The 11,566-nt window shown below is 51.2% G+C and overlaps 1 protein-coding gene across 1 annotated transcript; it reads right to left on the bottom strand.

Moving 5' to 3' along the window:
- Positions 1-272: 272 nt before the first annotated feature.
- KLHDC2 (kelch domain containing 2) lies at positions 273-11,501 on the bottom strand. The gene is made up of 14 exons (XM_015865952.2): positions 11,393-11,501; positions 10,181-10,348; positions 9,160-9,239; positions 8,045-8,162; positions 6,782-6,897; positions 5,451-5,532; positions 5,271-5,354; positions 4,340-4,420; positions 4,205-4,263; positions 3,774-3,883; positions 2,974-3,046; positions 2,352-2,439; positions 1,416-1,468; positions 273-1,177 (listed from the first exon to the last, which is right to left on the bottom strand). Exons 2-14 carry the CDS (start codon positions 10,334-10,336, stop codon positions 1,054-1,056), a joined length of 1,224 nt encoding a protein of 407 aa, XP_015721438.1. The 5' UTR covers positions 10,337-10,348; positions 11,393-11,501; the 3' UTR covers positions 273-1,053.
- Between the last annotated feature and the right edge of the window lie 65 nt (positions 11,502-11,566).

Below are 11,566 nucleotides of genomic sequence, written 5' to 3'. Positions count from 1 at the left end.
TGCTTTACTTGAGACAAGTTGTTTCCCCCAGCGCAGCACGGAGCCAGGCCAGGACATCACAGCTCCAGCTCTGCTGCTTCCCCAGCTCCCAGCAGCACAACCCTGTGCTGTGTAACACCACCCTGCAAAGGAGCAGCACACAACAACGAGTCCATGTGCAGCTGCTCAGCAGCACAGCCTGCAGCTCCCAGACTCTCCCCACACCACAGGCACTCACTGAACCCCCACCTGAAGCTCAGAAAAGAAATGAGTGCACACATGGCAGAGCAGGGTTTGTTATGTCCTAAAGTCAGCTGTTTATTGACTTCTGTCACTAAACAAGATGTGAGCCGTTCCCAGCAGCAGCACAGCCTGCTCTGTGCACCACGTGCCACCAGGCAGAGCTCTGTGGCTCAGGCTGTTCTGCTGCAGGTGAGCTCTGCAGCTGCTGCTCAGGGCAGAATATCTGCCAGCTACAGTTCACAATTGAAGTTCCACAACATAGAAGAGTTTCATAGACCAAACTAGAACCAAGCAGAGTCGTGGTGCTCCCACAGCTGAAGGTTTAAAGTTGAGCAGTTTGGGTCACATACAATTTTCAGATCCCATTTCTCTGAGCTTTGTGGCAAAGCACGTTAAGCAGCTCCCAAACAGCGCAGACTAAAGCAGGACTCGGCCATCACAGCTCCCTGCAGCCCAGACTGAAGCTGTTCTGCTCCTTCCCATGTCTGCAGTGTCTCCTGTGCAGCCACTGACGTCCACAGCACCAGGTGGGGCTCCAGGCTGCGTTATTTCCACGTCTCCTCACCTCGTTCTGCTCAGGGTTGGCCCTCACAGGTACTTCATGGTGCACAAACCCACCTCTGCTTGCATTAAATACATTTATTGCAAACATCTTTACACAAAAATAGGTTTTTCTCTAGGCCATTCACATGCAACTTCAAGGCGGGAAGCGACTACCTACAGTACAGCTACTTCATCTATACAGGTTTCATGTCTGCCACACGTGGTACAATTAATGATTACACCTTAGAATTGATCCGTGCGCTGCTCGGGGCTGTGAGCACAGAGGGCTCAGGAGCCAGACGTGTTGTTGCTTCCAAAGCGCTGATTGACGCTGTGCAGCAGATGCTTGGGGAGGCAATTCCAGGAGCTGGCCAACATCTCCTTAAAGCAGATGACGGCTTCGAGGCACAGCCTGGGACAGGGAACACACAGCTGCTGTCAGCACCAATGGAGCCCTGAAGGTGAGCTAAGAACATCTGCCACATGGATGGAATCTCACTCTGTCCCCCCACCCAGCTGTGGGTGTTTCTGCTCTTTCAGAGGAATAAATGTCTTCAAGCATTTGGGATGGGCACGAAGCCTGCACCATTGCTTTAGAAGGGGACCCCACAGCTTAATGTTCAAGTCTTGTGTCATGGGAACTTTCTTACCTTACAAGAGATCGTGGTTGTAGAGAAAACACGAGTATTTCATTACTGTGAGCCTGCACGTGGGAGGGGGAGAGAAAGAGAGACTGAATCAGTTTGTGTGGATCCCATAGTGACAGCAGAATGAAACCAGGCAAAGCTCAGAGGGACCCCGGTGGTGAAGGCAGACACAGCACAGGGATGGGGGCTGCAGGTCACAAAGGCAGCACATAAGCTGGGCTCAGAACTGCCCACCAAACCCTGTGGTGCCTGCAGTTGGCACTAAGGGAACCACAGGTGGATCAGTACCCATGTCCAGCACCCAGCTCAGCAAAGGGAACAGCAGCAACCCAACCCCTGTGGGTGCTGCTGGAGCTTCCAGGGATCTGCACTGAGCTCCTGTGGGCACAGGGACTGCGTCAGGCTCAGCAGACGCTGGTTTTTATTGCTGTTTTTAAGGATGATGTGACTGTGTTGCACCACTCTTGTTTGCCACTTGCTGGTTCCACCTGACGCCCACTGGTTCTTACATTAAAATGCACAACCACGCTTGTTCCCAGTCACTTTCCAGCCACGTGGGGACTTTACAGACCATAATACTCCCTGCCCTGGCTTACAGAAACCTCTGTGCCGTGTGCCATCAGCAGGGCACCACAGTGAAGGAAACGCTTTGGGAGGGACCCACTGAGCTCACCTGGTGAGAAGCAATGGGCAAAGCTACGGCAGGAGCCAGGAGATGAGAGCTCCAAGTGGAACAAGGCCAGGAGGGAAACAAGCCCCGTTTGTTTAAACAGTGAAGCAGCACAACTCCCCTTAGAGCTTTGTTTGTGTGTCTGCCAGTCCTGAGCTGCAGCGCTGATGAGAAGCATTTCATGTTTGCTGCAGTGCTGAGGAACTGCAGCCCCTGCGGGCAGGGCAGGGCTGTGCAAGAAGGAAAAGCAAAGCTGGGGATAAACTTACAGCTTTGGAATGGGCGAGCAAGTTGTTGGCACAGCCCCCAAAGACGATCACCTCTCCCTCTTCACTTGCACAAGCCGTGTGCCACAGCCTGCAAATAGAAGGCAGCATTCAAACATCTTTTCCAGACACGGTGGGTCACGGCTCACATGACATGGGTGTTTACAATGCCATACACGTGCATCACAACTGCTTTAATGCTTTTTAAATTGCTGGCCATCACCTCTAGTTTACTCAGTAGGTCTTTATGGAAGACAAAAACACCCTGAGTGAGCACAGGGGCAGCCCTGAGCGAGGACAATGAGAAGCGTGTTTGTGGCACAGCAGGGACACACTGGCTCCAGCCAGCTCCTGTGCTGGCACACACAGCTCAGGGCCCCGTCAGCCCCAAATCTCTGATTCCTGCTGCCTCACAAAGCACTGAGCTGCACACCGCCTCCCCGCCTGCACCCCCCCCCCAGGCACATTGGTGCTTGTGGGGTAGGAATTGCTAACACAGGGTATGGTGCTGTTAGGAAACACAAGCAGTGTGAGGAGGGATGTCCATCCTCCCTCACTGCCACCATCAAGAGCCCCCCCTCACTCTTTTTTCTTTGCTAAGTTGCCAAGGAAACGTTCACCATACCTGGGTTTTTCAGAGTAGTTGTGCTCAAACTGCACCCACTCATTCTTGCTGATACAATAAATCCAAGCATCACCTGAAAACAAACAAAACCCCAAATAAAATAAAAGGATTCCTTTAGTTCTGTCATGTTTGCTGCAGTAAATGTGCACTCTGCTATAATACAGTGCATCTTTGTTCATAGATAAATCAAGCTTTTCAGGACAAACCCTGCGAAGCTGAGGGAAATGGCTGTTTGTGAGGGTGGGCAGTGATAGGACAAGGGGGAATGGTTTGAAACTGAGACAGGGGAGGTTTAGGTTGGATCTTAGGAGGAAGTTTTTCCCCCAGAGGGTGGTGACGCACTGGAACAGGTTGCCCAAGGAGGCTGTGGATGCCCCATCCCTGCAGGCATTCAAGGCCAGGCTGGATGTGGCTCTGGGCAGCCTGGGCTGCTGGTTGGTGACCCTGCACACAGCAGGGGGTTGGAGCTGGGTGAGCACTGTGAGCCTTTGCAGCCCAGGCCGTTCTGTGAAGCTTTGGGCTGCCTGTCTGAAAACATCACTTTAATAGGAGGAAAGATGGAGAAATGCAAAGCTGTCACTAACTGCAATTTGAATGTGCTGTTTTCAGAGCAGCCCAAGCTCTGTAAATAGCACTGTCTGCACACACGCAGTGACTCCTACTCTGTCAGCTCAGCTGGTGGCCACAAGGAATTGGATCACAGGACTTGGAAGGAATGTACAAAGACTTTATGGTGACAAGGCAGTAGCTCAAGCCCCTATTTAAGAACACACAGACAAAATCCTTTTGGGATGACTTACTTAATGGCTGCTTGTCAGTGGTGAATCCTCCAAAGAGAAAGAGATGATCTGAGGAAATGGGTGTTAGTGAATGCCAGGAGCGGCCCACGGGACAGACACCTTGTGCCAGTCTGTGTTTGAATAAAAGCACCATGAATCACCGATATACAACTACAAAACAGCACTGCTCTTTTCTGCTCCTTATTTTTCAGGTCTCTGAACCACGTGACTTCAGTCACGACCCAACAGCAAGTTTTTACTGTGTCTAAAGTGAAAAGTTCTGTTCCTAAGAGGACTTGAAAAACCCTGCTGGCAAAAACCAGGGAGATAATCCTACTTGTGTCTGCTCACCCACTGCAGTTTACTAAGCTCCACTGGACTGACTAGACATGAATAAAGATGACACCTTTATACTGCCTCCCACACCAAAGAACTGGAGTTTTAGTACCTACATTTCATTCCACTCCCATGTATCCAAGTTCAGATAGTAAAGGTCGTTCATTCGGGACTCCTACAACAAAGCAGAGCGTGGTTGAAGCGCTCCAGCAGGTTTTGGTAGCACAGCACTCAGTGGGGCTGTGACTTACTCTGTATCTGCCCCCAAACACGAAGCCTCTGTTCCCCACCGTAGCACACGCGTGAGCTGCTCGTGGTGATGGAGTTTTACCCTGGGAATAGAAAACTTGAAATTAGAAGGGATGTTTATCAGATATGTTAACAAATGAAACCTCATTCCAACAGAAACCCTCTACGGTCAGCAAGGCATCCCAGCCCCACAAAGCAGCCAGCCAAGGAGACCAGGGGCTGAGCTACGGTCAGACTTAAGGTCACCATGGAGCAGGGGGTGAAGTCATTCTGTGGGCAGAAAAGCGTGAGGCAGAACCTCAGACTGTAAACAAGGTAATGATATAATGAATGTCAAGCAGGATTTTTCTTGAGCTACTGTGAAATATCCAAGATAGGTATTAAGACAAAACAAATCCTCAGTAATTTCAGCAAGGAGTTACTTGTCTCTCTCCATTTGCCTGTTCCCAAATACCGCTGGGACACTTTAAAAGGGGCCCATTTGCAATTGCAGAGCTTTTTGTTTTGACAAGGATCCAGCAGCCAAGTGACCCACAAGGAGCTGCCATGTGCAGTGAGGATGACAGGAAACCATGAACTTTGTTTCCCTGAGCTCCCCTTAAGAACAAGGCCAATGAAGCATGAAAGAAAGCAACTCAGTGGGAAAAATGATTAAGAGAGAGAGAACAAAGAACAGGCAAGCTCTGGCTTTTGGGGAGGAGGGAGAAGCCACATAAACAATGTAAACCAGCATCTGTTATCAGCCTCAAGCTGCACCAGGTAGAGGCACAGAGGATACGAAGAATTTCTTTCATCAGCAACCTGATCTAACTGAGATTTCAGCAGTGAATTCAGGCCTGGCAGAGTCACGTTTGATTTCACCGGCTGCTAAAAGAGACAGGGCACAAATTTCTGAAGAGCTGTAACTTTAACTGCTGTAAGAGCAGGAATTACCGTAGTTATAGGCTGGCTCCAAGTAAATGTTTCAGTGTCCAGAACGTGCACGTGGTCATTCCACCCTCTGGGAAGACCTGAGTTCTTTAAAAACATTTACAGAGAAGCAGGTTTTAGTAAGCAGCAATGAACCATCAGGAGTCAACAGGAACAGCTCCAAGGTGAGCCAGGTCTGCTTACCCAAAACGAGGTCTCATCAAATTCAAAAGTTCCTCGTTGTTTCCCTTCAGGAAAATAACCATAACCTCCAAAAAAGATCAGCCTGAAACAAACCACGCAACAACTGTTAGAAATGTCACATTTCTCTCTATAAATTAAAGCTGTGTGAGGGCTGGGCTCAGACTGAACTCAGGGAAGCACCTTTGATTTCATTATTTCCAAAACATCAACAGTGCAAGTTTTCCAGGCGTGGGGCCCCGTTTCTTGCCCAACCAACCCCACGGCCCACACAGAATCCCTCTGGAGGTGTTTCCCAGGCCCCAGGCTGCTGAGCTTTGCAGCTGTTCCACAAACAAAGCTGCCAGCCCTGCTCCTGCTCCCCGTGCTCCAGCCTTCCCGTCAGGGCTCTCACACAGAACTGTGGGTGCCCACATCTGAAGCTTCCTGCCTCTGCCCTTTCCAAGCTGCTCAACTTCCCCAATCCCCAAAGATTCAGACAGTCCTGTGAAAAGCCACGGAACGTACACAGCGTGTGGGTGAGGAGAGAAGCCACCAGAGAGGAGAGAGCTGAAGGGAGAGCTCAAGTGCCTGCTGTGTGCAGGGGCCTGTGCTTTTGCCAGAAGGTCTTAATGAAGAAACAGAAAACAACCTACACAGCCAACAAAACTCCACTGCCACAGCTCGAGTCCTGCAAAGCTACCAGTGAACTCTCTCTCCATGCCTGGAATCTGGAAAGTAACACCGTGGGCACTCTGCAAGCTTTTCTTTCTCTGCAGTGAATCCCACAGCAAATGCAACCAGCACAAAACAGGCAGCATTAAGAACATGCATTGCTGAAAAAGCAATATAAGGGTATTTTTAATTAAAATGCCTTCCTGCTCTCAAACCATCAAAAACACACAAGCTGTTCCCCAAGATGGGACCAACAGATTGCACATTGTGTGTAATGGGAATCCCAGGACAGGCTTCTCTGTCCTGACCAAGGACACGGATAGAAGCAACCCTCCTTTAGAACAACAGACCAAGAAGGCACCGCGGAAGATCAGCGTGTGAGGAGCCCACTCCTTGCATTGTGACACGTGGATACTTGGTGTCTTACACACACCCAGACTAAGAGTTGGGTTTTTCATTTGGCAACAGCTAAAGGATGGAGCAGATGTAAAAGGCTGGGGAACAAACCCGGCATCTTCCCAAAGCACGTCTGTGCTGCAGGCAAGGAGTCCTGCTGCAGCTCTTGGTCAAATAAAAAGACACAGCAACAAGGCTGGGAGTGATGGAAAGCACACACACACACACACACACACACACACACAAGGATCAAGGACTGCTGTGCTTTGTTGCTGGGGCCTTACTTGTTTTTGTAAACCCACACGCCGAGTTTGTCCTTTGATGAAGGGGGGACCCCCTGACACTCCACTCTGACCCACTGCAGCACTTTGTCCGTGGATCTGGAATTTAACATGTAGAACTGTAGAAAATAAGAAGATTTCTTTTACCCAAACAGTTAAACTTAAAGCTCACATCTGACTGATGTTACAACAACCTGTAACTAGCACGGATTGGTACAGAAGCACTACGTGAGTTCTCTCACTGCACAGAGCACTGACAACATCTGGTATGAACTGTGGATCCAAAGATCTTCCTGCAGACCCAGACCCCAAACATCTTTTTACAGAAGTACCAGGACCACGCACACAGAGTGGGACCATCCAGAAGCTACAATGGAACCAAATGAAGGTGTGCACAGTGTCCCAACTGTCTGTGTTCTTAAAGCATTTGCACAACAGCTCCTGCTATTAATTCAGTGACCTCTGGACATTTCCACCTTTCAAAGAAGCAAACTTGGAAGCACCAGCGCAATATAATGTACAGGGTGAGCTGCTCCAGAGCAAGTGCCACCCAAACAACAGGTCATGGTGCTTCTCTGTGCTGGAGAGCTGCCAGAGAGCAATGGTGTAGAGCTGGAGGCCAACCTCAAGATTATCTGACCTGCTGCAGAGAACTAAGGCACTGATTGGATAAAGTGTGCCAGCTCATCACCCGAATGGGGAATAAAGACATTAACGTGGGAAGCACCATATTTTGTTAGTCAAGATCTCTCAGGCAAGCACAAAAATGTGGCTTCAATTAGTTTGCACCTGAGGAAGCTGCTGACGGGGCACAAAGGCTGTTATCTGCTTGCCAGCAGGAGCACACAGTGCCTGGATCCACACTCAGGATCCCATTATTAACATTCAAGCTCTGAAACGATTTCCAATCTGTCCAGCTATTCAGCTTCTGTGATTTGCTAACGTGATACACTTCCTGCTATCCATTTTAATTAACTGAAAACTCTGTACAGAATGGGACCATAAGCCAACGATGAGGAACTTATGTGTGAGAAAGGGTTTACTAAATTATCACAGAATCACAGAATGACCCGGGTTGGAAGGGACCTCAAGGATCATGTAGTTCCAACCCCCTGCCTGGCAGGGCCACCAAACATACACATTTACTAGATCAGGTTGCCCAGGGCCCCGTCCAACCTGGTCTTGAACACCTCCAAGGACGGGGCATCCACAACCTCCCTGGGCAGCCTGTTCCAGGGCATAACCACTCTCCCAGTGATTACTGACCTTGTTTGTGTTGCCACGTGCATGGTGTCCTCCAAACAGGTACACCACCCTGTCTACACACACAGCACAACTTCCAGACATGGAGGGTGGAACATCTCCCTCTGTTTTACTCTTCTTCCTGCAAGCACAGATAAAAACATTATATTTGACCAAAACAAACAGCAATGATTTTGTTGGGGGTGGAAATCCGTACCACCACCATTACATCTTTATCTCTGACAGACTGCTCTGAGTTTTTCAGACCTGCACAGGCTGAACAGTTTACAGCACCAGGCAGGCACTATGGGGAGGCAGGGTGGGGAAAAGACAGCTTAACTATCACATGGTTTGTGGGGGAGGAATCCTGTCTGCCCAGTGCAGGAGGTCAGGGTGCTTTTCCCATTCCATACCCCAGAAGATTCCCAGACAAAAAGGCTGCACCCGTCTAAACTGCTGGTTTGATTTTGCTGCTGTTTTTCTTTAATGCTTGTAAACACACAAACACAAAGATACGCTTCCGCTCCACGCGTAAGGCTGCCCCAAACCACTCTGACAGCTGCAAGAAGTGCTGAAGTTGCATTTTCTGCTAAGCACCGAGGAGATGGAGCTTCACAGCACATGGCCCCAGCCAGCTTCAGCATCAGAGCAGCGTGTTCCCTTCTCCTGTGCTTTCAGGCATGCAGCTCCACTCAACTTTATGGCCCCTACTGGTCTTAGCAGACACAGCAGTTTCATTAGCAGCATAAATACTTAACAAAAAGGACAAGGAATAAAGCACAGAAGGTGCCCACAATGCTTTCTTCACCAGCACATGGTAAAATTCAGTGTTCAGGTGCTGCATCCTACACCAGACACCCCACAACACCCCATGCTGATGCTGACATTTGCCTGTTCTACCTCCCTGAGCTCCACCTCCCACTTCACCTCACTGTGAAACTTTGTTTATCACATGGAAAAAAAACCCCACAAAATAACAACTTTGGAAGTATTGTACACACGTAAGGAACACTAGAATAGGAGGGAATAAAGAAGTCAGGGAGGTCCCCTTCTGTCCACAGACCCTCAGTGTGGTCATGGTACCAATTTAAGACTTTTTTTATCCAATAAAGCAAAAAAAAATTAATTATTTACTGTACCATCTTCCAGTTTCCATGTTGTAGATCCATATTTCATCTCTAGGCAGATAGAAGTCATAAAATCCCCTAACTTGGGCGTTCTGCAGAACAGATCGGAAAAGAAAAAGGATGCTTGAATTACAGGCTGCCCTGAATGTTTACAACCCCTCAGGGACCCAACCTGCACTAACAACAGGAGCGGTGCCTGCTGCACTCCTGTACCTCCTGTACCTCCTGCACTCCTGTACCTCCTGCCAGCACACAGCAGCTTGGACCTTGTAACTGTTTCAGCTGGGGACCAATCTCCCTGCAGGGCCACAGGCTGGGATACACCAAAGCTAAACCCTTTGTTCATATGCCAGGCATGGTAGCTGTGGGTGCACAAAGGAGCCAAAGCATTTTTTGTAATTCCCATTCCCATGACACCAACAGAATAATCACAGAACCACAGCACGGTTGGGTTGGAAGGGACCTCACAACCCCCAGCCCCACCCCTGCCATGGGCTGGCTGCCCCCCAGCTCAGGCTGCCCAGAGCCCAGCCACGGCCTTGGGCACCTCCAGGGATGGTAATACACCAAAGCTTTGTCTTGAGCTACATTTCACTCACTGAATCTGCTGCCAGATTGATTTTCATTCCTGTTGAAACTGCAGAATGGTTTGGTTGCACCTGCCATGCACATCAACATGTTAAATAACCATCTTGTGACAGGTAACGTGCAACAGACAGTTGTGCTGACAATGGTGTAACAAAAAGCACCACTTTGCAGGGAGCACACTTCATAGCAGATCGTATGTTCTACTCTTATAACTAGAGCTTTTGTTTTTTAGAGGAGGGATCACAGAATGGCCTGGCTTGAAAATGACCACAATGATCATCTGGTTTCAACCCCCTGCTGTGTGCAGGGTCCCCAACCAGCAGCCCAGGCTTCCCAGAGCCACATCCAGCCTGGCCTCGAATGCCTGCAGAGCTACATCCAAACATAAAGCACACAGTGACCAGCATCACGTGTGACAGGCAGGGGAGCACAGAGCAGAGCGTACCTTGTATCCTCCCCAGACGTACATGCAGCGCCCATCAGTGACGGCCACGTGCCCGCTGCGCTCTGCAGGGCTGTCGTTCTCCAGCTGCTCAAAGCCGTCCTCAGCTGGAGCCGGGAGCTCTTCATCTGCCTGCAGGTCTTCATTATCGTCAGCCATTTTGATCTGGTGCTACATAGAATAAGTTTCAAAAACCATCAAGGTAAAGAGCCAGAGCAAAAATAAAGAGGACAAACCACAAGCTGTTGTATTTCTGAATGATGTTTCAGTGAAAGAAGCTTTCACATCACTCAGGAAAGTTTCAGAAGGGCAACAGAGCTGTGAGGGGCCTGGAGGACATGTCTCACAGGGAGTGGCTGAGGGAACCGGGACTGCTGAGTGTGGAGGAGCTCAGCTGAGCCCTCATTGCTCTCAACAGCTCCCAGACAGGAGCTGGAGGTGGCGGTGAGGCGGGGGTTCCCTGATAACGGTGACAGCACAAGAGGTGACGGCCTCAAGCTGTGTCAGGGAGGTCAGGATGGATGTTAAGAAATGCAGTTTCTCAGACAGAGCAGTGAGGTGCTGTGACGGGCTGCACAGGGAGGTGGGGTGTCACCATTTCGGGCCCCCAAAGTCAGGCCTCCTCCCCCAGAACCACCCGTGCTGCTTCATGCGGGACCAAACCTACAGCGCAGAACAAAGCGGGGCCCATCTGTGCGTCACAGCGCGACGGGAGCCACAAACCGACCGACAGGGCCCGGGAGGAGCCCAGGGCGGGTCGGGAGCTGCCAGCCCCGGGCACGGCACCCGGCAGTGGAGCAGCGGGGCTGAGAGCGGGCGGGGAAAGGCCCCTGGTGAGGGCACGGAGCTGCCACCGCCACCACGGGCTGACAGCGACCGCAACACGAACTGCCACGGCCAGCGGCACCGCCCCGAGCCCGGGGCGCAACTCAGAGCCGGTAATTACACCTTGAACACCCTGCCCCTCCGCCTCACAACCACCACACCCGCACCGCCACCAGCGCTATGTGCGCACCACAACACACCACACACAACGGCCTGCGGCCTGCAGCCACCGAGCGGCTCCGAGGCGACTCCCGCGGCCCCGCAGCGCTGGGCCCTATGCGGCACGCTGCCCGGCTCTATGCGGCACAACGTTGGGCCCTATGCAGCACAGCGGCCCCGGTGCCGTCCTCCCGCACGTCCCGGCCCGTCCCGGCCGCTCCCCGCTCTCACCTCCGCGGCCTCCGCGCAGCACCAACAACCGCCGGGCCGCACTTCCGGCCGCACCGCGCAGGCGCAGCTCCGCCCGGCGGGGGAGGGGCCGCGCCACGTGCTGAAGGATGGGGGCGGGGGTAGGGGTGGGGTTATAACACCATCACGAAGCACAGAGCAGGGCAGGGGGTGGTT

This window comes from Coturnix japonica, chromosome 5 (assembly GCF_001577835.2).
Source record: "Coturnix japonica isolate 7356 chromosome 5, Coturnix japonica 2.1, whole genome shotgun sequence".
In the NCBI taxonomy this organism is placed as follows: Eukaryota; Metazoa; Chordata; class Aves; order Galliformes; family Phasianidae; genus Coturnix; species Coturnix japonica.
Note: the sequence above shows the minus strand (reverse complement) of the source record. Positions and strands in the feature narration are given on the sequence as shown.

Excerpts from the sequence above, each read along its gene's own strand:
- KLHDC2 (XM_015865952.2), bottom strand. The coding sequence starts at position 10,336 with ATGGCTGACGATAATGAAGACCTGCAGGCAGATGAAGAGCTCCCGGCT. Across the intron at positions 8,163-9,159 it reads AACATGGAAACTGGAAGATG|GAAGAAGAGTAAAACAGAGG; the intron begins GTACAGTAAATA and ends CTGTGCTTGCAG. Across the intron at positions 1,178-1,415 it reads CAACCACGATCTCTTGTAAG|GCTGTGCCTCGAAGCCGTCA; the intron begins GTAAGAAAGTTC and ends TCCCTGTCCCAG.